The sequence below is a fragment of the Emydura macquarii genome, unplaced genomic scaffold (assembly GCF_026122565.2).
Source record: "Emydura macquarii macquarii isolate MOO-44397 ecotype Brisbane River unplaced genomic scaffold, CSIRO-AGI_Emac_v2 contig_3295, whole genome shotgun sequence".
NCBI lineage: Eukaryota > Metazoa > Chordata > Testudines > Chelidae > Emydura > Emydura macquarii.
Genome location: NW_027133432.1, coordinates 3,353,222 through 3,375,511, shown reverse-complemented (window position 1 = coordinate 3,375,511; position 22,290 = coordinate 3,353,222). Strand labels below are relative to the sequence as shown.

Genomic DNA, 22,290 nt, shown 5'->3' with positions numbered 1-22,290 from the left:
ATATTTACTGAATCAAAGAAATCAGCTGACCGCAGGAAATGTTTTTGACAGATTTTGAAGGGTTTTTTTAAGTGTTTTATTGTGACAAGTGTGGCTTTTCTTTTTTAAAAAACAGGTTATTTACCTGCAAGTAATCTGGCCTTCTCTGAGATAACTTCCAACAGTTTCAAAGTGAATTGGTCTCCAGCCGGATCTGAAGTTTTGTCCTATCTTATTAAATATAAAGTAGCTGTTGGCGGAGAAGAATTCCTTGTTTCAGTACCAGCTTCAAGTACTAGCTCAGTTCTCACCCATTTACTCCCTGAAACTACTTATGCAGTCAGTGTGATTGCAGAGTATGAAGATGGTGATGGCCCTCCCTTGGATGGGGAAGAAACGACGTTAGAAGGTACCCTTTCTATTATGCTCAGCCACAAACATGCTATGTATTCAAATAATAATCTGCTTTGTTGAGAGGACTTGTGTATGTGGAATACTCAGCTAATGCTGAAAGACGGCACTGGTATGTGGGATGAGAATGGGCATTACTGTCTCCCAATGCCTTGACTAAAGATATAAAATTCCAGTAAAGGACAACTGTTAGGCTTAAGATTGTGTTTTATTGTTCTTAAGTCTGCTGGATGCTGTTTTTTCTCTGAGGTTCAGAAGCCACTTTTCCAATTGAGTCTGGTGGTATCAATCAATTAAATAACAAGTATAATTTGAATACTAATTAAGGCTCTGATCCAGGAAATTCATTGGGACGACTCACATGTTTAAAGTTAAGCATATAAATGATTTGCTGCATTTAGGTCTTTAACTTGTGTTCATAGAAAAAAAAGGTTATATAGATAGAAAAAAGAGCTCTGTTCCCCAGATGGGGACTTCTTAATAGTAGGACTTAATAGGCTTGACACTATAGATATAAGACTACCATATGAGTTTTCTGTGAGTACCATCTGCAAGATCAGGCCTGTTTTAAGGGATAACATTACAGTTAATTTAATTTTTACCCCTATAGTTAGTTATTCAATCTAATTTAGCTAGGATTTTAAGATGCACTCATTACTTTCCATTATTCCTAGTTCACCTGAGAATCTTTGACTTTGAATGCAAAAGATTCCAGGGTGACCTACCTGGACAAAGGAAATAGCATGAAAAGTTATTCTGTTGATGTATTTTCCTTAGTTTTGATTAAAGTATATGTTTGTTTATAAAATGGCTTGAACTGAGGGAACAGTCCAATTTGGTTGATATAGATTTTGGTGCAGATCCTCAAATGTATTTAGACACTTAACCTATTTTGAGATGAATGTGAGTTGAGGATCTGGACTTTCATTCTGTACGTGTTTATATACATAATCTCACTGTGACTGCAGAGGTCATAATGTCTTAACCACATGTAACTCTCCCTTAGGAAATCATCTGCTTCAAACACATGCTTGACTGATACTATATGCAGTTTGTAAATCATAGAAATGTAGAGCTGAAATGTGAAGGACTGGGGAAGTAGAAACTTTAACAAAAAATTCAGACATATCAGAAATACACCCCATAGTCTGACCGATTATGTCTTTAAAGTTTTTCACCATTTTGATCTGATAAAATCCAGCCATTTTTGAGAAGCTCTAATGTCATGTAAATGTCAATAGTTCTGCATGCTGCGTTGCTAGTAGTTTGGGTTGAACAGCTGATTTCTTGACAACTGATTTGGGCTTCAGGCAGCTCCAAAGTTTTAAATCTTATATTGTATTTATGGTTATTGAAAAAATAAGTTATTTATTCTTTTTAAAAGGAAATGTTTTTTATTATTTAACTTTCAGACAGATCTTTAACTGAATAACAAAGAATAATATTTCTGGTATATTGATGTTCAAATTATCTTTGTCAAGGAAGTTTACCTTAGTGATTAGTAAACACTGAAAAGCAAATGTTGTCCTTAAATGCATGTGAATAAACTCCCATTGACTGCTGGGCAACATATGACACAATTTGCTCCACAGTATGTGGCGAAGGATTAAATTCTTCCCTCTTAGATCTATCTAGTCCAGTTGAATGGTCTCAGCTGAAGCCATAATTTTGTCAAGGAGCAGGCCAAGTTAAAAAGCAGGCCTTAGTTTTCTGTCTTGAGAGGAGCAGTCTAATTAATAAACATTTTAAATAGTCAACAAATGAAAAATTCATATAAATTATGAGAATTTAGCTTATTGAGCTCCAATATTTTCAATATTTTTCCTGATTACTACCTTAGATGTCTTTTCAAAATCTGGTGTGCGCATATGTGTAGTCAAGTGCCTCTAACACTCATCAATGAATGTGGATGGCACAGAAATAAATACCCACAATTAGTGAAATTTGTGCAAAAAAAATCTTTATTAGGCAACCTGTTGTTTTAAGAAACTGCCCCACAGTACACTCAAATATACCGAGTACAGTTCTACTCCACCTTTGTTAGAAGTCTATCTCTGTTATCCAGCTATTTTGGCAGATCTTTGAGTGGTTACATAAAAGAGAAAAACATTGTTGCAGTTTAAGTTGTAGCTCTGGTTCTAAATTTCCAAAAGCAACTCATAATTTTGGGTGCTTGACTTGATAAGAAGATAAGAATGGCCATACTGGGTCAGACCAATGGTCCATCTACTCCAATATCCTGTCTTCTGACAGTGGCTGGTGCCAGATTTTTTGGAGAGAATGAACAGAACAGGGCAATTTACTGAGTCATCCATCCCCTATTGTCTAGTCCCAGCTTTTGGCAGTCAGATGCTGATACGCATTAAAGGGGCCTGATTTTCAGAAAGTGCTGTGTACCTGTTCTCTGAAGCACCAGGCCCTTATAAGATGTCTCAGATTGGCCATCCCAAATTAGAAGTATAGAAAAATAACTAGTCACTTTTGAAAATGTAGGCCCTAGTTTTGGTAAGTGGGATGAGCTAGTGTACTGGCTTCTCTGAAGAAACTGGCTGATTGAAGGCAAATGTTTACGCATTGTATTTGTGTTTTTTTGCAGTCAAAGGGGCTCCTCGAAACTTAATGATAACAGATGAAACTACTGACAGCTTTAAGGTTGGCTGGACGCCAGCTCCAGGAAATGTTCTAAGGTATAGGCTTGCATACAGGCCACTGACTGGAAGAGAGAGAAAACAAGTAACTGTTCCAGCAAATGAAAGATCAACTACGCTACTGAACTTGACTCCTGATACAAGATATGAAGTTTATGTTATTCCCGAGTATCAGTCTGGGCCTGGAAATTCATTGAATGGATATGCAAAAACTGAAGAAGGTATGTAAGAAATACCAGGCTTGTAGTATGGCTTGAGAAGAAGGTTGTGCACATTGATATACTCTTTTCTTCAGTATGAGTAACTTGGATGGTTCCTTTTTCTTTTTTGATCTTGTTTGTTACAGCAGGATGAATGGGACATTTTAGAATCACACAAATTTAATTGAGAAAATTTAATAAAACAATATCCCAAATTCTAATTAAGAACCTTTGGATTTTGCCTTATGAATACATTCTTGAATCTGGAACTCCTAAATATGTTGGTGTGCGTTGGGCAAAATACATACATATATGTCAGGCAAAGAAAATAAGACTTCTGAGTTGTCTATGACAAAAATATTTCCATTTGAAAGGTTTAAACTCAAATGAAATATATATAAGCCTAAAATTTGTTCATTGTAGGTGAGACATCTTTTATCTGCTGTCAGCAAGTTGCTAATTTAGGGACTGATCCAGCATCAATTAAGATCAGTGATGGTCTTTACATTGACTTCAAGGATTGTTGGATTGGGCCCTTTGTGTTTATGCAACATTAAAATGTTACAACAGTAAAGATCAAATCTTGATTGTTACATGGTGTAAAGCTAAATGGAAACTGGTTTGTGACGGGTTAATGATTACTGCAAATTTTGTATTTTTTCAGCTGTAGATTGGCTCTCAGCTGAATCTCCAAAATGGCAATTTTAATATAAAACCTTAATTTCAGGCACAATTTGCAGTTTATTCTTAATGAGAAGCAAAAAACTGATGAGCTAAAGCTACCATGGTATCTCTAACTGAGCCCCTTGTGCCGAGATGCAATAGAAAATATGATCTACTAATAGTGTCTCACAACAGCAGATGATGATGCCACATAATCATGATGGCTCCTTTAAAATTATAAAGCCAAAATACAAGTAATTATCAGTTCTCCAGGGCACAGGCTCTCTTTTATTCTCTGAAGGTTCACCACCTTGCACAATGATGCCATGATACTTACTGGAACCTCTACTTAATACAAATGATAAATAACAACTACAGGTGAACAAAATCAGTCTATTGTCATGATCACCCTATATTGCAGAAGTCAGAATGTTTGAGTGGTACTTAAAGTGTCTTGTAGCATGGTTGGACTTTCCTGGAGGGAACCATACGTACTTTTGTGCCTGAGCATAAACGGTTAGCACAAAAATAATGTTGGAGTGTTAGCTCACCTTTTCATTGCTTTTATAAATTTTGTGCTTCAACCTAGAAGTTATATTAATATAGTTAATGTATCATATAATATCACAGATCTATCCCAAAGATACCACTCTAAGATGTGCATGGTGATTTCTGGAAGCGAATAGCGCTTACTTGTCTCTCCAATTTTTATTTGTTTGTTTTTGCTTTGTTTTTTTGTTACTGATAGTTCTGGACTTGATTCAGTAGCCCACTGACTTCAATGCTTAAAATTAAGCACATGCTTAAGTGATTTGCTGGAACTGTTTCAGAGTGATCAGCAAATTCCAGGATTGAGCCCTGAGTATTTGTAGTCGAAAGTGAGAACTGAGAATCCACAGGTTATCCCCTAATAGAATGTGCCCATGGGAGATGGGAATGGAGTATGTTATCATGATGGTACCAACTGCTGTATTATATCATAGATGTTCGAGAGTGATTTATCAAAATTAAGTATTGTATCATGGTAATTTCAAAACACTTAAAAATATCAGAAACGCACTAATTTGCCTTAGGGGATAACTTCTTGTGAGGCTGTATTTAAAAAATTCCTTTAGATCTTATATCAACATTCTGCGCCAAAACCTGGAATTTGCTGAGCACTCTGTAACTGATCAAGCAAATCACTTAAGCATTTATGTTTCTCTCTCTTCTAATGATCTTAAAAAAAGAAAGAAATCAAGCTTGTTTCATGATATGCTACCAATGTCTTTTAACATGTATAGTCCGAGGAAATCCAAGAAATTTGAGAGTTTCTGATGCTACAACATCCACAATGAAGTTGTCTTGGAGCGCAGCTCCTGGCAAAGTACAGAGGTACCTCATAACATATACTCCAGTGGCAGGAGGTGAAAGCAAGGAGCTAACTGTAAGGGGTGATACTACCACTACAGTGCTGAGAGATTTAGAACAAGGCACCAGATATGCACTGTCCGTGACTGCCTTGTACGCATCTGGGGCAGGGGATGCCCTTCCTGGAGAAGGAGAAACACTTGAAGGTAATTATTTATAGATGGTATACAATCATTCATTTATTTGGTTACATTTCAGGTGCTTCAAATTGCACCATATTCCTGAAGTTTCTACAAATGTAAAAATCTGCCACCCTCCAATTTGTGACCATCTTTGTGAATCAAGCACAGTTGCTGTCCCTCTACTCACAGCACAAGTACTGTTCATGACTAGTTTCCACTAGAGAGGGCAGGAACGGGTGGGGAACTGTACAGGGGGCTCCCACTATGCCTCCTGGAAAAGTCTGTTGCAATGGCCATGCAGCCTTTGTGCTCCTGGAAACATTCAGCCTCAGTGACTCATAGAGCTGGGACTGTGCACCTCCAAACCAACTTAAGTATAGGGCTCTGCCTTACAGGGTACAGCTGGCTGTGAAGTCTGGAATAGTTTGGCGACAGATCATTTTTAATATCTTGATGTTAAAAAGCCTTGTCTGATTGAAAATGTGGGCAGAGCTTTAACCTACATTGAAACTCTGATTGGAAATGATGTTTATTTTAATTGTAACACATTCAGGGGCCGATTTGACATAAAATGAGCAACATATAGTCTATGCATAGATAGAGTAGAACAGAGCTCTTTGTGACTAACAAGAGCAAGAGCCTGGAAATGAATGCTAACAGATCACTGACAGGAATAAGCAAGACCCAGAGGTTTCCTTATATGGTTGATAGGCTGCTGTCCCTCTGCTTTGGAGTGGAGAACTTCCTAGACGTAGATGTTGTATTTGCTGTCTGAACATTCTCATTGTCATGCAATAATTGTTCGTGTGTGGGACAACTTTTCAGTAGGCTATGAAAGAAAGTGTGACTATGTTCTGTGCTAGTCAGGCGTGTATTACTGAAGTTTGGCATTTCAGCTCTGCAGGCTCAGTGCTAAGATACATTTTACTCCTGAATTAAGTGTACTTAGAACTCATCCAGTGAAGCTAATGGAGATAAACAATACCAGGGATGAATTTGGCTCTTAGTCTGAGTCAGTTTAACCTTTTACTTATAATACACGTGAAATAAACTTTTGCCATTTTGTTTAGAGAGGCAATCTCGTGTAGTGGATATGGGATTGGCTTGGGACTCAGGAGACCTAGAGTCAATTACATGTTTGCCAATGGCCTGTTGTGTAACTTTGGGCAGGTCATCTCCCTCCATGTGTCTCAGTTTCCCATATGTAAAATGGGAGTGATGATACTGTGCTCTTTGTAAAGTGCTTTGAGATCTACTGAGGAAAAGTTCTATATAAGAGCTATGTATTATTATTAATAATAGTAAGTAGGAAACCACACACTTTGTAAAATACAATACAGCACATATGATGCCTTACCATGCACTTACCTTGAGGCCCCTAGGAGATCAAATAGAGAGTGTAGCTCACATTCATAAAATAAATTAAAAGGACATTATTAATCTCACCCTTGGATATGCTAAAGTCTTGCTTCTCATTTAAACTTGTTCCCTTTTACATTGTGAGAGCAGTATGAAGGGATCTTAGTGTAAATGGAAAAAGGGCCCTGAAAGAAGGTATTTCCCAGACATGCTTTGAGATAAAGTTCCAAATACTGAGTGTAATACGCAAAACACAGCAAATGCCAAAACAAACTGCATCGTCTCCAGAAGACTAAAGTTTAATCGCAGAGGTAAAAGGGGATTAAGGATTTAGATTGCAATGATTTTGGAGCAGAGATTATGTTGTCCGTTGTGTGCATATCACCTGGCACTGGAGGGCCCTGATTCTGAGTGCACTACTACAATGTAAATGAACATGAGCAAGGATAAAAAAAATATGAAAAAAACTGATTGTGATTTGGGATTTAAGAATTTCAAATTGATAGACTGGTTTTACCTCAGGGTGGTTTTATATAAAAGCATGCAGCCCAGAGTTTAAGATCACTGTTTTGCCAGTGCAGGAACAAAAGGACAGGAGTAAATGTAACTCATGTAAGAAGTTTTACTAGTCAGCTCTATATCCTTTGAGAAATGACAGCAGCAGAGTAAAACCTGTAATAATGAAGTCATATATAAATGTGAATATCAGTAAATGAAGTGCCCCTTTATTTTTTTCAGTTTCTCAAATAAGATAAAGCCAAGCCAAAAGTAACCATAACATATTATGACATGAAAGCTATGAGATTCTAATTAATGTTCAGATTCCTGGAAGAGTCAGCTAGATTTGAAAGCCGTTTCAGAGTGCAATCAGGCAATATGTGTACTAAAGCTTTGCACAGAGCTACATTAAATTAGTCTTGCTGGCCAAATTTTAGTCAAGGAAACTGAGAGGCAGGCATCTGTTGTTCTAAGATCCAAGGTAAAAATAGCATATAAGTAAAGGTGTAATTTGCATAACAGTGGAGGCCCCATGTGGTAACATGGAAATACTGAGAAGAATTAGTGGTAGTACAAAACTTCAGGGAACACCCGTATTGCATTTCTACAGGTGGCATAGCCACGATTGTCTAGAGTAACAAAATGAACCTTTCACACAAGTAACTCAAAGTAGTCCAGGACACTTTGGCCAGAGCCCTTAGATCTGTCAACAAGATTGCATGATACATGGTATGAAAGTATTCCATGCCTACCCGATGTTGCAGAAGTCATTATTTTTGAGTGCTACTTAGTGTCTCATAGCATTCTTGGACTTTCCTGTAAAGAACCATATGTGCTCCTGTGCCAATGCACAAACAGTTACCACAAAAATAATTTTGCACTGTTAGCTCACATTATCATTGCTTTTATAAATTTCGTGCCTCAACCTTAAAGTTATTTTAATGTAGTTAATGTGCCATATAATATCATAGATCCATGTCAAGGATACCCCTAAAAGGTGTGCATGGTGATTTATGTGAGGAAATAGTTCTTACTTGTCTCTCCATTTTTGTTTGTTATATTGTTGTTTTTGTTTTGTTTTTTTGTTACTGATAGTCTTGGACCTGAGTCTGTACCCCATTAACTTCAATGGTCCTAATTAAAATTAAGCAGATGCTTACATGATTTGCTGAAAGTGTTCCGGAATGCTTAGGAAATTCCAGAATTGAGCCTTAAGTATTTTTAGTCAAAAGTGAGAACTGAGAGTCCACAGGCTACACCACAATGGACGTCTGTGCCCACAGGCGATAGAATAAGGGGGCATGTTATCATGATGGTATAAAACACTGTACCATATCATGGATGTTCTATAGTGATTTATTAAACTTAAGTATAGTATCATAGTAATTTCAAAACACTTAAAAATATCAGAAACGGACTAATTTGCCTTAGGGGATAACTTCTTGTGAAGTTGTATTTAAAAAATTCCTTTCAGCATTCTGTGCCGAATCCTGGAATTTGCTGAGCACTCTGGAACTGATCCAGCAAATCACTTAAGCATGTATGTTTCTCTCTCTTCTAATGATCTTAAAAAAAGAAAGAAATCAAGCTTGTTTCATGATATGCTACCAATGTCTTTTAACATGTATAGTCCGAGGAAATCCAAGAAATTTGAGAGTTTCTGATGCTACAACATCCACAATGAAGTTGTCTTGGAATGCAGCACCTGGCAAAGTACAGCAGTACCGTATAACATATACTCCAGTGGCAGGAGGTGAAAGCAAGGAGCTAACTGTAAGGGGTGATACTACCACTACAGTGCTGAGAGATTTAGAACAGGGCACCAGATATGCTCTGTCCGTGACTGCCGTGTATGAATCTGGAGCAGGGGATGCCCTTCCTGGAGAAGGAGAAACACTTGAAGGTAATTATTTATAGATAGTATACTGTCATTCATTTATTTGGTTACATTTTAGGTGCTTCAAATTGCACCATATTCCTGAAGTTTCTACAAAAGTAAAAATCTGAATAAAAAATATCTATAAAGAGCCTCTTTATGACCATCTCTGTGAATCAAGCACAGTTGCTATCCCTCTACTCACAGCACTATCCATGGCTAGTGTCCACCAGAGAGGGCAGGAACAGGTGGGGAGTGTTGCCTGTACAGGGGGCTCCCACTATGCTTCCTGGAAAAGTCTGTTGTAATGGCCATGCGTCCTTTGTGCTCCTGGAAACATTCAGCCTCAGTGACTTGTAGTGCTGGGACTCCACAACCAGCCTCAGTACAGGGCTCTGCCTTACAGGGTGCAGCTGGCTGTGAAGTCTGGAATAGTTTGGCGACAGATCATTTTTAATATCTTGATGTTAAAAAGCCTTGTCTGATTGAAAATGTGGGCAGAGCTTTAACCTGTATTGAAACTCTGATTGGAAGTGACGTTTACTCGAAATGTAAGACATTCAGGGACCAATTTGACATAAAATGAGCAACATATAGTCTATGCATAGATAGAGTGGAACAGAGCTCTTTGTGACTAACAAGAGCAAGAGCCTGGAAATGAATGCTAACAGATCACTGACAGGAATAAGCAAGACCCAGAGGTTTCCTTATATGGTTGATAGGCTGCTGTCCCTCTGCTTTGGAGTGGAGAACTTCCTAGACGTAGATGTTGTATTTGCTGTCTGAACATTCTCATTGTCATGCAATAATTGTTCGTGTGTGGGACAACTTTTCAGTAGGCTATGAAAGAAAGTGTGACTATGTTCTGTGCTAGTCAGGCGTGTATTACTGAAGTTTGGCATTTCAGCTCTGCAGGCTCAGTGCTAAGATACATTTTACTCCTGAATTAAGTGTACTTAGAACTCATCCAGTGAAGCTAATGGAGATAAACAATACTAGGGATGAATTTGGCTCTTAGTCTGAGTCAGTTTAACCTTTTACTTATAATACATGTGAAATAAACTTTTGCCATTTTGTTTAGAGAGGCAATCTCGTGTAGTGGATATGGGATTGGCTTGGGACTCAGGAGACCTAGAGTCAATTACATGTTTTGCGAATGGCCTGTTGTGTGACTTTGGGCAAGTCCCTGTGCCTCAATTTCCCATATGTAAAATGGGAGTGATGATACTGAGCTCTTTGTAAAGTGCTTTGAGATCTACTGAGGAAAAGCTCTATATAAGAACTAAGTATTATTATTATTAATAGTAAGTAGGAAACCACACACTTTGTAAAATACAATACAGCAAATATGATGCCTTATGATGCACTTACCTTGAGGCCCCTAGGAGATCAAATATCAGCAAATAAGAGTGTAGCTCACATCAATAAAATAAACTAAAAGGAAATTGTTGTCACTTTGAATATGCTAAGGTCTTGCTTCTTGTTTGAACTTGTTCCCTTTTACACTCTGAGAGCAGTATGAAGGGCTCTTAGTGTAAATGAAAAAAGGGCCCTAAAAGAAGGCATTTCCCAGTAATGCTGTGAGATATAGTTCCAAATACTGAGTGGAATATGTCAAACACAACTAAAACCAAAACAAACTACAGTGTCACCAGAAGATTAAAGTTTAAATCTCAGAGGTAAAAGGGGGCAAAGGATTTATATTGCAAGGATTTTGGAGCAGGGATTATGTAGTCTGTTGTATTTGCATATTACCTGGCAGTAGAGGGCCCTGATACTGAGTGTGCACTACTGCAATGTAAAGGAACAAGGATAAGAAAAATATGAAAAAGACTGGTTGTGGTTCAGGATTTAAGAATTTCTAAATGATAAACTTGCCTTATATGAGGGTGGTTTTATATAAAAGCATGCAGCCCAGATTTTAAGATCACTGTTTTGTCAGTGGAGGAACAAAAGGACAGAAGTAAATATAACTCACGTAAGAAGTCTCACTGGTTAGATCTAGATCCTTTGAAAGATGACAGCAGCAGAGTAAAACCAGTATATGAAGTGCCCCTTTATTTATGTCACTTTCTCAAAGAAGAGAAAGCCAAACCAAAGGTAACGATATATATTGTGACATGAAAGTTATGAGATTCTAATTAATGTTCAGATTCTTAGAAGAGTCAGCTAGATTTGAAATCCCGTTCAGAGTGCAATCAGGAAATTTGTGTACCAAAACTTTGTAGTGAAATACATTAAATTAATATTGCAGTCTAAATTTAAATCAGGGAAACTGACAGGGAGGTAGCTGTTGTTCTAAGATCTAAGGTAAAAATAGTTTATAAGTAAAGGTGTCATTTGCATAACAGTGGAGGCTCCCTGTGGTAACATGGAAGTACTGAGAAAAATTAGTGGTAGTACAAAACTTCAGGGAACACTCATACTGCATTTCTACAGGTGGCATAGCCACAATTGTCTAGAGTTACAAAATGAACCTTTCACACAAGTAACTCAAAGTAGGCCAGGACACTTTGGCTAGAAACCTTAGATCTGTTAACAAGATTGCATGATTCATGGTATGAAAGTATTCCATGCCTACCCGATGTTGCAGAAGTCATTATTTTTGAGTGCTACTTAGTGTCTCGTAGCATTGTTGGACTTTCCTGTAAAGAACCATATGTGCTCCTGTGCCTATGCACAAACAGTTACCACAAAAATAATTTTGCACTGTTAGCTCACATTATCATTGCTTTTATAAATTTCGTGCCTCAACCTTAAAGTTATTTTAATGTAGTTAATGTGCCATATTATATCAAAGATACCCCTAAAAGATGTGCATGGTGATTTATGGAAGCAAAAACTCTGACTTCTCTGTCATTCTTGTTCATTTGTTTTTTTTGTTACTGATAGTCCTGGACTTGATTCTGTAGCCCTTTGACTTCAATGGGCTCATTTAAAATTAAGCAAATGCTTAAGTAATTTGCTGGAACTGTTCCCAAGTGCTCAGCAAATTCCAGGATTGAACTTTGAGTATTTTTAGTCAAAAGTGAGAACTGAGAGTCCACAGGCTACACATAATGGACATCTGTACCCAGGGGAGATGGACAATGGAACATGTTATCATGATGGCACCAAATGCTGTACTATATCATGGATGTTCCATAGCGATTTATCAAAATTAAGTATTGTATCATGGTAATTTCAAAACACTTAAAAATATCAGAAATGGACTAATTTGCCTTAGTGGATAACTTCCTGTGAAGCTGTATTTAAAAAATTCCGTTCAGCATTCTGTGCCGAATCCTGGAATTTGCTGAGCACTCTGGAACTGATCCAACAAATCACTTAAGCATGTATGTTTCTCTCTCTTCTAATGATCTTAAAAAAAGAAAGAAATCAAGCTTGTTTCATGATATGCTACCAATGTCTTTTAACATGTATAGTCCGAGGAAATCCAAGAAATTTGAGAGTTTCTGATGCTACAACATCCACAATGAAGTTGTCTTGGAATGCAGCACCTGGCAAAGTACAGCAGTACCGTATAACATATACTCCAGTGGAAGGAGGTGAAAGCAAGGAACTAATCATAAGGGGTGATACTACCACTAAAGTGCTGAGAGATTTAGAACAAGGCACCAGATATGCTCTGTCCGTGACTGCCTTGTACGCATCTGGAGCAGGGGATGCCCTTCTTGGAGAAGGAGAAACACTTGAAGGTAATTATTTGTAGATAGTATACAGTCATTCATTTATTTGGTTACATTTCAGGTGCTTCAAATTGCACCATATTCCTGAAGTTTCTACAAAAGTAAAAATCTGAATAAAAAATATCTATAAAGAGCCTCTTTATGACCATCTCTGTGAATCAAGCACAGTTGCTATCCCTCTACTCACAGCACTATCCATGGCTAGAGTCCACCAGAGAGGGCAGGAACAGGTGGGGAGTGTTGCCTGTACATGGGGCTCCCACTATGCTTCCTGGAAAAGTGTTGCAATGGCCATGCGTCCTTTGTGCTCCTGGAAACATTCAGCCTCAGTGACTTGTAGTGCTGGGACTCCACAACCAGCCACAGTATAGGGCTCTGCCTTACAGGGTGCAGCTGGCTGTGAAGTCTGGAATAGTTTGGCGACAGATTATTTTTAATATCTTGATGTTAAAAAGCCTTGTCTGATTGAAAATCACTTAAGTCTGATTGAAAATCACTTAAGCATGTATGTTCTCTCTCTTATAATGATCTTAAAAAAGGAAAGAAATCAAGTTTGTTTCATGATATGCTACCAATGTCTTTTAACATGTATAGTCCGAGGAAATCCAAGAAATTTGAGAATTTCTGATGCTACAACATCCACAATGAAGTTGTCTTGGAATGCAGCACCTGGCAAAGTACAGCAGTACCGTATAACATATACTCCAGTGGAAGGAGGTGAAAGCAAGGAGCTAACCGTAAGGGGTGATACTACCACTAAAGTGCTGAGAGATTTAGCACAAGGCACCAGATATGCTCTGTCCGTGACTGCCGTGTATGAATCTGGAGCAGGGGATGCCCTTCCTGGAGAAGGAGAAACACTTGAAGGTAATTATTTATAGATAGTATACAGTCATTCATTTATTTGGTTACATTTTAGGTGCTTCAAATTGCACCGTATTCCTGAAGTTTCTACAAAAGTAAAAATCTGAATAAAAAATATCTATAAAGAGCCTCTTTATGACCATCTCTGTGAATCAAGCACAGTTGCTATCCCTCTACTCACAGCACTATCCATGGCTAGTGTCCACCAGAGAGGGCAGGAACAGGTGGGGAGTGTTGCCTGTACAGGGGGCTCCCACTATGCTTCCTGGAAAAGTCTGTTGTAATGGCCATGTGTCCTTTGTGCTCCTGGAAACATTCAGCCTCAGTGACTTGTAGTGCTGGGACTCCACAACCAGCCTCAGTATAGGGCTCTGCCTTATAGGGTGCAGCTGGCTGTGAAGTCTGGAATAGTTTGGCGACAGATTATTTTTAATATCTTGATGTTAAAAAGCCTTGTCTGATTGAAAATCACTTAAGTCTGATTGAAAATCACTTAAGCATGTATGTTTCTCTCTCTTATAATGATCTTAAAAAAAGAAAGAAATCAAGTTTGTTTCATGATATGCTACCAATGTCTTTTAACATGTATAGTCCGAGGAAATCCAAGAAATTTGAGAGTTTCTGATGCTACAACATCCACAATGAAGTTGTCTTGGAATGCAGCACCTGGCAAAGTACAGCAGTACCGTATAGCATATACTCCAGTGGAAGGAGGTGAAAGCAAGGAGCTAACTGTAAGGGGTGATACTACCACTAAAGTGCTGAGAGATTTAGAACAAGGCACCAGATATGCTCTGTCCGTGACTGCCGTGTATGAATCTGGAGCAGGGGACGCCCTTTCTGGAGAAGGAGAAACACTGGAAGGTAATTATTTATAGATAATATACAGTCATTAATTTATTTGGTTACATTTTAGGTGCTTCAAATTGAAGCATGTTTCTGAAGTTTCTACATAAATAAAAATCTGAATAAAAATATGTATGAAGAGCCTCTAAACTAGGCCAGGACACTTTGGCCAAAGCCCTTAACCTTTCAATAAAATTGCATGATTCATGGCATGAAAGGATTCCAAAAATTTAGGAGGATTGACATCATATTTAGTGTTCAGTGTATGGTACAGTATTTTATTCAAAATAGTAAGTTAGAAATTTGACGATATTTAGACAAAACCTATAAAAGTAAAGAAGATAAGAATAATAGGATAACAGTTTTGGAGACAAATGAAGATAGCTTTTGGAGCTATGATTAGAAGTTTACTTAAAATTAAGTCTCATTGCCCATGAATTTAAGATGGAAATGGTATGATGTAGCAGTATCACATCAACTTCTGAAATGAGTTGAAAGTTTGATTAGGCGCATACTTGGATGGTTTGCCTATCTGCTTGATGCTGAAATTGGCACAGACATTTGCCTGTGGAGGAATCAGTGCCTGCAGCCTGAGCCCCGTAAGCCCGAGTCAGCTGATCTAGGCTAGCTGGAGGTGTTCGATTGTTGTGTAGATGTAGTGACATAAGGCAACTCCTTTTTCATGTGGTCTTTCCAAAAGTATATTGGTGCATTTACTAATCCCGCTTCCCTGTTTTTTCCAATCCACCCTTTTTCCTCTCCATTGCAACACCTAATTGTTCTACAGTGTGTTCAGCCTTGTGCGGCAGGCTTGTCCTTTCAAGGGGCAGGTCTACACTGCCGGCGAAAGAGTAGCTTGTATAACTCCTGTTGACTATGTATCTTCCCTTTGGTGCGCTGTCTCCACTGTGTTGCACCAACGGGAAATGCATCCCCATCGATGCAGTGCTATGCTTTTTGGGGAGGTGGTTTTATTAGATCGACTTCTGGATCGATTGAGGGTGTCTTCACTGCCGCTCAATCGAACCAAAAAAATTGATCTGTTGGCAGAGAATTTGTGGCTGTCAGTGAGTACATAGTCCAGGAGTCTCTCTTGAGGGGAAAAAAACCCACATGCAGTTCATGTGCGAGTTGTAGTCCTTGTTTACCATTTGGGACCTCTTCCTGTTTTCGCATGCCTTCCCTTTTATCTTTCCCAGTACTTGGTCTGCACTTGCCTCATCTTTTCTCCTCATAAAAGAATCCAGGTGCAAACTTTACCAAAGAACTCCAGATAATCTCAGCTATAAAATGTTTGCATAGCTATCTGATCCAGCCCAAGGATAAAAATATTCCAGAGATTCAGTGTTTTATAAACTGTTCAAACACAGTAGAGAAGGAAGAATTTAGCAAGAGAAATTAGAAATGAAGGGCCATATTCCATACTATGGAAGTTATTCCTGTGTAGGGGACATGATTTTCTTCCTTACTGTTCTATTGGGGATAGGATGGAGATGTGGCTTCCCTCACCCCATGGAATAAGCTGGGTTTTTTGTCCCCCATTCATACAGATCTGAGGAGGTTTACAGTAGTTCCAGCAGCTGTTTTTACAGCACAGATCTTCAACCTCTTTTAGCTATTGGCTGACTCCACCTGTTGGTGAGGAGTAACAGTCAGAGGGAAGTTTATGGAGGTTAATACTGCTTCAAACTGCATTAGACCTTGACTGTATAGCTGCAGGCTCCATAGGGGAGAATGTTGCAGAAGATGTTCCATACTCACCCTCTCTCTAACACATATGGATCTGACACCAGAGAGCTTTAGTAAGAATCCTGGAAGTGAGCCATCTATCTTTCCTCAGCCAGGATCTGATGGCTTTGGCTTGCCTTCGACTCACAGAAGTGGATGGTGGAAGGATTCCCTTACATGCAACTAAATAGAATTGTGTTGAATTTTAAATGAGACCGAGCCGAAACTGCTAAAAGGAAAAGAAAATTAAACCAACCACATAATTGAATTAGTGAAACAGGACTAGTGGCATTAGAGGTATCCCTAGGGGACCATTATGTTTTTCATGCAACACTAATATTATTCATCTTTATTTGTGGTGATGGTAACAGGGTGATGCTCCTCCACATCTATCTTCCTCTGCGTATGCAGCCCACTCGGAGACTCTGTTAATAAACACCACATGTGGCTTATTTACAGTGTTTCCCCCCACCTTCTCAGTATTGTGAAGCACCTTATCTAGAGTAGCATCTCACTCTCAGCGCCTTAGACCAAGGATAGAAGAGGTAGGAGATCTTGCCCTCAGAGATCTCTCTTGGGACTGACGTGGGAGCCTGCCTCTTTCTGGTTCTCTCTCCACCCTGGCACATCCTTCCTGTGCCTTTTTATACACTCTAGGCTAATGTGTTTATTAGTTTTGTAGCTCTTTCCAATCCATTTCCAATCTATCAGTTAGGCACAGCTATTGTTGTCTGGTTTACTCCCGGACAACTAACGGGAGTTGCAGTGACCAGTGTGCTACTTCAGCTGCCGTTCCCCAGCTCTCTGTTACAGGGACACTTCACAAATCACAGGCTGACATAGAGATGAGACTTGAGAAAACCTGCAGGAAGATTCCCCCCCCGGAACACAGTGAGCTGTCCATTTTATTTTGTCACATAAACTCAGCCAAAACCACACGTCAGACCCCAGAAATAGGATATGATGGTGAACACAATGAATGTGGTGAGTGGAAATCCAGTAGATAGCTAACAATCAACTGTTTCTGAGAGCTACTGTTTTTCTAATCTGTTTTCCCTTGGGAGAGGGGGTAGTAAAAGCAGGCCTGGCAAGAGTTTCCTTTTCTGCCCAGAGGCATATTGTCAAATGACAAGAACATACTGTACATTGACTGTTTAACAGATTAACTTGAACTGATAATAGTTTGCAGTTTTTAAAGAAAAACAAATTTATCTCTCGGTCAGGCAGTCTATACAGGTATGTTTAGTCATAATCCATGTCTTCATGTTTTGGAAGATGAAAATCTATTTTATGAGCACCCTGATGCTAGAAGCTAGGATTTTTGAGAACTGTCTTAAGAATATCACAGCCGTTGTTGGTGAGGGTGAATGCATTAGACCTCTAAAATCAGAGGAGTTCATCGCCGTTTTAAATATGACCTTGACGGCAATATAGTAACAACAACAAAAGAAGCATTTATATCTGTGTATCAGAGCAAGATACAGTGGGCCACATTCTGATTTTGCTTGCACCACAGTAACTCCAGAGCAACTCCACTCATGTTAGAGAAGTTACTGGGCCAGAATCTCTGCTGTTGTAAATTGACATAACTCCATTGAAGTAAATGAGCTGTGTCCGGTCTTACTCCAGCAGAGAATTCAGCTCATTCTTCTTTAAACCTCGGAAAATCTGGGATCAGAATCTGACCCATTACTTGTACTGTAGATTATTGTAAAGTAAACAACAACAACTGCATATATTACTATACTCAAGAGATATTCTTCATAGGGGATTAAATAATGATCTTTTCCCCTTAGAATGACAGGCTTTCCATTTAAGTGATATAGGGCCCAGTTCTGCCATTCCTTTTCATGCAGAGTAGCACTTTACACTGTAAGAATTGGGCCCTTATTTATTCAAAAGGATTCATGGTTGATTCACTTTTTAGTTTCAGGGAATCTTCTGCTGTATATATTTCTCAGAGCTTGGATTTTTGCCAGGAAAATGAATAGTGTTTTTTTAGTAAATATATGGGTGGGGTTTTCATGTGCTGTTTCTATAGCAATATAAGAATGTTTTAGAAACGAATGACCTCCTACAGACTGAAAGGAGCTAACTCAAGTGACATTTCCTGACAATGAAGTTTTTAGCATATAATCGGAACTTTCCGTAGTGTTTGAATTACGTAGTCCTTCTCCATACAGACTGAAACAAGGATTCAGTGTCTTTCAGAGAGATTTAGTGCTGTCTCATGCATTTTTTTAAATGATACATTCCAAGATTTTTCACCCTGACATTTGCAAATGACTTTTGATAACCAACGAGCAATCATTTGAATTTTCTTCTCTGGGGAAGTACACCATTTATAGGAAAAAACAAATCCACTCAGAGGAAGTGATTAACTGCATAAGAAAAATTGAACTGATTTATTTATATCTATATCTATATCTATCTATATATATATATAGTTAACTAATTAATTGCTGGTTAACTATGTAATTGCTGGAATAGACAGATAAAGTAGATCTTCTAGGGATTGATTCTGATCTCATATCAATTGTATGCTGGTGTAACCCAGATTCAGGGCTCCCTGATTCAGCCTCCTGTGCAAAAGAGAGAGAAATTTGGCCTAAAAGGGTAAATGAGGATTCCCCTGATGTAGAGGAATCCTCTAACTTATGTGAGAGGCCAACCTGACCATCAGCTGGGCATGGATCTGGAGTAGTGTTAAGGTGGACACACACTCTCTCTCTCTCTCTCTTTCTCTTTCCCCTTTCTTTCCCCGCACATCTGACTTCCTGACTTCAATGAAGATACTTATGATTTACACTGTTGTAAACAAGAAAGGAAATTCAGTGTGTGCACTGCGTGAGGAGGTTTGTTTCCTTAGCTGATTAAATTCTGACCGTCTAGGATCTTGGCTTCACTCTAACCTACATTTAATTTAAGTGAAATATGGATCAATGTGAGATTTATGGTACATAAATCTTGAAAACTAGCTTGAGCACATGTACAGAAAATATATACATTTTGGGCCTGATACAGGTGATACGGAAATCAGAGGGAATTGTGGGTACATAACTTAGTAGAGAATATGGACATTTATTTTTTTATGCATGTTAAGGTTTTTATTCTTAAATTCTGTCTACCCTACAAACTAGGGGTCTGATTCCCCTATTGCTGTACACATGTGGTAGCTCTGATCAAGCACGGGTAGCAGCAGTGGCGGCACAGCAGAGCCATGCTGACTACATACCCACCAATTCTAGTCTGGTTTGTCCCCAGAATGGCTTAGCCATGCCTCTGCTGCAGTTATCCAGGCTGGTGTTGCTACTCGTGTTCCGAGCTAGCAGTGTAAGTGTAGCCTTAGCTGAATTAGTCTTGTGTTCAGTAGCAACGATGATTGCTGTAGAGCTCAGGAGACAAGAGCCAAGCAAGGACAGGAAATTTACTGAAACAGGATATCGTGTCTCTGGCTCAGTCCGGTGGAGTACTTTGTTATGGAAAGTGAAGACTTGCGGAGATTCAGGACTGGTAGGAAGGGCACCTGGGTTATATTGATGGGAGTGACTGTACTAAGCGAGGAAACAGTTGTGGAGACTTTGAGAATCTGATCCAAAACCCGTCGAAGTCAAAGGGAGGCGTCAGTACTACAGTGGATCCGGCCCTGAAGGCACAAAATGGTTGCTTGCCTTGCTTGCCCTTGCAATGGTTAGTCATGCCTGCACAGCAGCACTGGTTTGATACTTACAGAGAAAGCCTGGCTTCAGCTGTGCTTTTACCAGTGAATTCTGGGAGTCCTGAACACCCTAGTTCCTAGCACAGTTACTGGGGGCAGGAGCTTTTAGGTAATTTTCAAACGTAGAGCACATCAGCATGTGATGATGATACTGGGACTGGATGAAAAAGTGGAGCTGTGATATGTGTGGCTTCCATTCCGAACAGGGGAGAGAACAGAGAGGACTCTGCTGATTCTATGCCCTGTCTATGACTATGCCCTGAGCTAAAGACCACCACCAACCGTACAACCATCACCTGCTTTACCACCACACCCTTACCCTTCCTTATTGTAATGAGTGTACACTGTCTTCCTACTTGCCCTGGCCATCTTGTTCTTTTAAGCAGCTGAGATATTAAGGTGTATGAGACTCCTTCTCTCTAAAGCATGTAGCAGTTAAGATTCTTGAACATTTAACCAGAAGATCTAGATAACTGCTTGAATACTTTAGTGATGGGTACCAGTGCAAATACCTATGACAGATAGATAGTAGACAAGCAGAGGTATAGTGTGATTTGCATACTTACACTTCTAAAACAAACTAAACATGGCGAATAGGTATAATTGTGTGCCTACTAGCCATTGCATTATATTGGTAATGTCACTGAACTTAAGTATATTGCTAAACTCTGAATGTAGCAACTTAGTTAATGCTTAGTGGAATCTTAATAGCTTAGGTCTTTGCACCACATCTCAAACATAGCTGCTCTTCTCCCCCCACCTCTGGAACCATAGATACTCGTGATAGCTTCTTGTGAAAAAAATATCTTACTGTGTATGAACTTATACGTCACATATGAGATGCAACCAAATTAGTGTGTTATTTTAAATAAATGTTCTCAGTTGCAGTATAACATATAAAATGTCTAATTTCTCTTAGTTGGTAAGATGTCTTCTAGCTATTTGAAGTCAAAATTCCCCTTTTACGCCTTGTGGCTAGGTAAGAAGCCCAAATTTTTTTTTTTTTTTTAAAACAAAAATGATACTTTAGTTTCAAATGATTTCTTTTTTCTTTCCAGAGCTAACATTTGTCAGTAGCTGGGGTTGATTACATTTCATTACAAATAAATTATTTTTCTCTGCTATTTAGTAGCACGTATAATAACTTAATCAATAATAGTTTTAAATATGAAATGATTGTTGCAGTGTCTCCAACATATGTCATTATCCATACTGTCCCAGAGTTACTTGGTGAGAATTGTGCTGTATAGCAGATAGTTTAATACTGAAATCATGTTGTGGTAGAGACTTGATTTGAAGTAGCCCATATAAAGTGACTTGTTTATTTATATTACATTAAAATATGAAAAGAGAGGTTTTTATTGTGAAACATCTGTGCATTCTATTAAGTTGGGTTTTCCATAATATTTCCATTTGGATTACATTCTGATTTTTTTATTAAATGAAAAAGCCATGGGTTGGGAGCAGAAACTTTAGAGCAGATAGAAAAATTGGTGTAATTTACTTTTGAAAACAAATCCTTTTTCAGTCTTCCAGGAAAGTTACTCTTTGGGATCCAAACTGTGCCCTGACTCAATGCAACCCACTGTATTCAGTGAGTCTGCATGGAGTGTATATCAGGGTGAATCTGGCCCTTTTCATATAACAGGGTAGGGTTACACTGAAAGATGCAGAAGTATAGCTGTTTTTCCTTATGACAATAAATAATTCAACTGTAACTAAATGCTGGATCTTAAAATCTTGTTTTTGCAACCAAGAGTACCTGTGTGTGCATGTCATATGTACAGTGGCAGGCTAGAAGTATTGAAGGAATTTGTGTTTAAGTTAGGATGGAAAAACCAGTTGTCTCCAGAAAAAAGTGATGAGATATCCACAGTGTCCTTGACTGGATCATGTACCAGTGATGGGTGGGGTTTAGAAAAATAAGATTGTACAGTAAGATCATGTTCTGTTTATTAAAGATATAGCCAGTAAGAACATTTTTATAAAATCCCAGTAACTAATGTTAATGTCCTTTCATCAATAAGCCAAATGGAATAATTTTTTCACTGTTCCAGAATTAATGAGAGCATGTTTATTTAATCTGGTTATTATTGCTACAGCAATATCATTCAAACCTTCAGTCTTTTGTACAAGTAGTCCTACCAACTCTAGTGGGATTGTGTGTGTAGGATCAGGGTTTAAATAAAGACAAGTGAATATCAAGATTAAACCATGGTATATAACTTGGGACCAATCCTCAAAACCCTACCAGACATAGTTCTGCATTGAAATCAGCT

At 38.6% G+C, this 22,290-nt stretch overlaps 1 protein-coding gene across 2 annotated transcripts in view; it reads left to right on the top strand.

Annotated features, from left to right (window-relative positions):
- Nucleotides 1–22,290, top strand: part of COL12A1 (collagen type XII alpha 1 chain) — a 128,984-nt gene that overhangs the window by 25,814 nt on the left and 80,880 nt on the right. Inside the window, exons 12-18 of one of the 2 annotated variants that reach the window (XM_067532701.1) lie at nucleotides 116–388; nucleotides 2,987–3,259; nucleotides 5,185–5,457; nucleotides 8,921–9,193; nucleotides 12,592–12,864; nucleotides 13,450–13,722; nucleotides 14,311–14,583. In XM_067532701.1, coding sequence (XP_067388802.1) covers nucleotides 116–388; nucleotides 2,987–3,259; nucleotides 5,185–5,457; nucleotides 8,921–9,193; nucleotides 12,592–12,864; nucleotides 13,450–13,722; nucleotides 14,311–14,583 — 1,911 coding nt within the window. The remainder of the gene's footprint in view (nucleotides 1–115; nucleotides 389–2,986; nucleotides 3,260–5,184; nucleotides 5,458–8,920; nucleotides 9,194–12,591; nucleotides 12,865–13,449; nucleotides 13,723–14,310; nucleotides 14,584–22,290) is intronic. The other variant, XM_067532702.1, reaches the window with a different exon arrangement.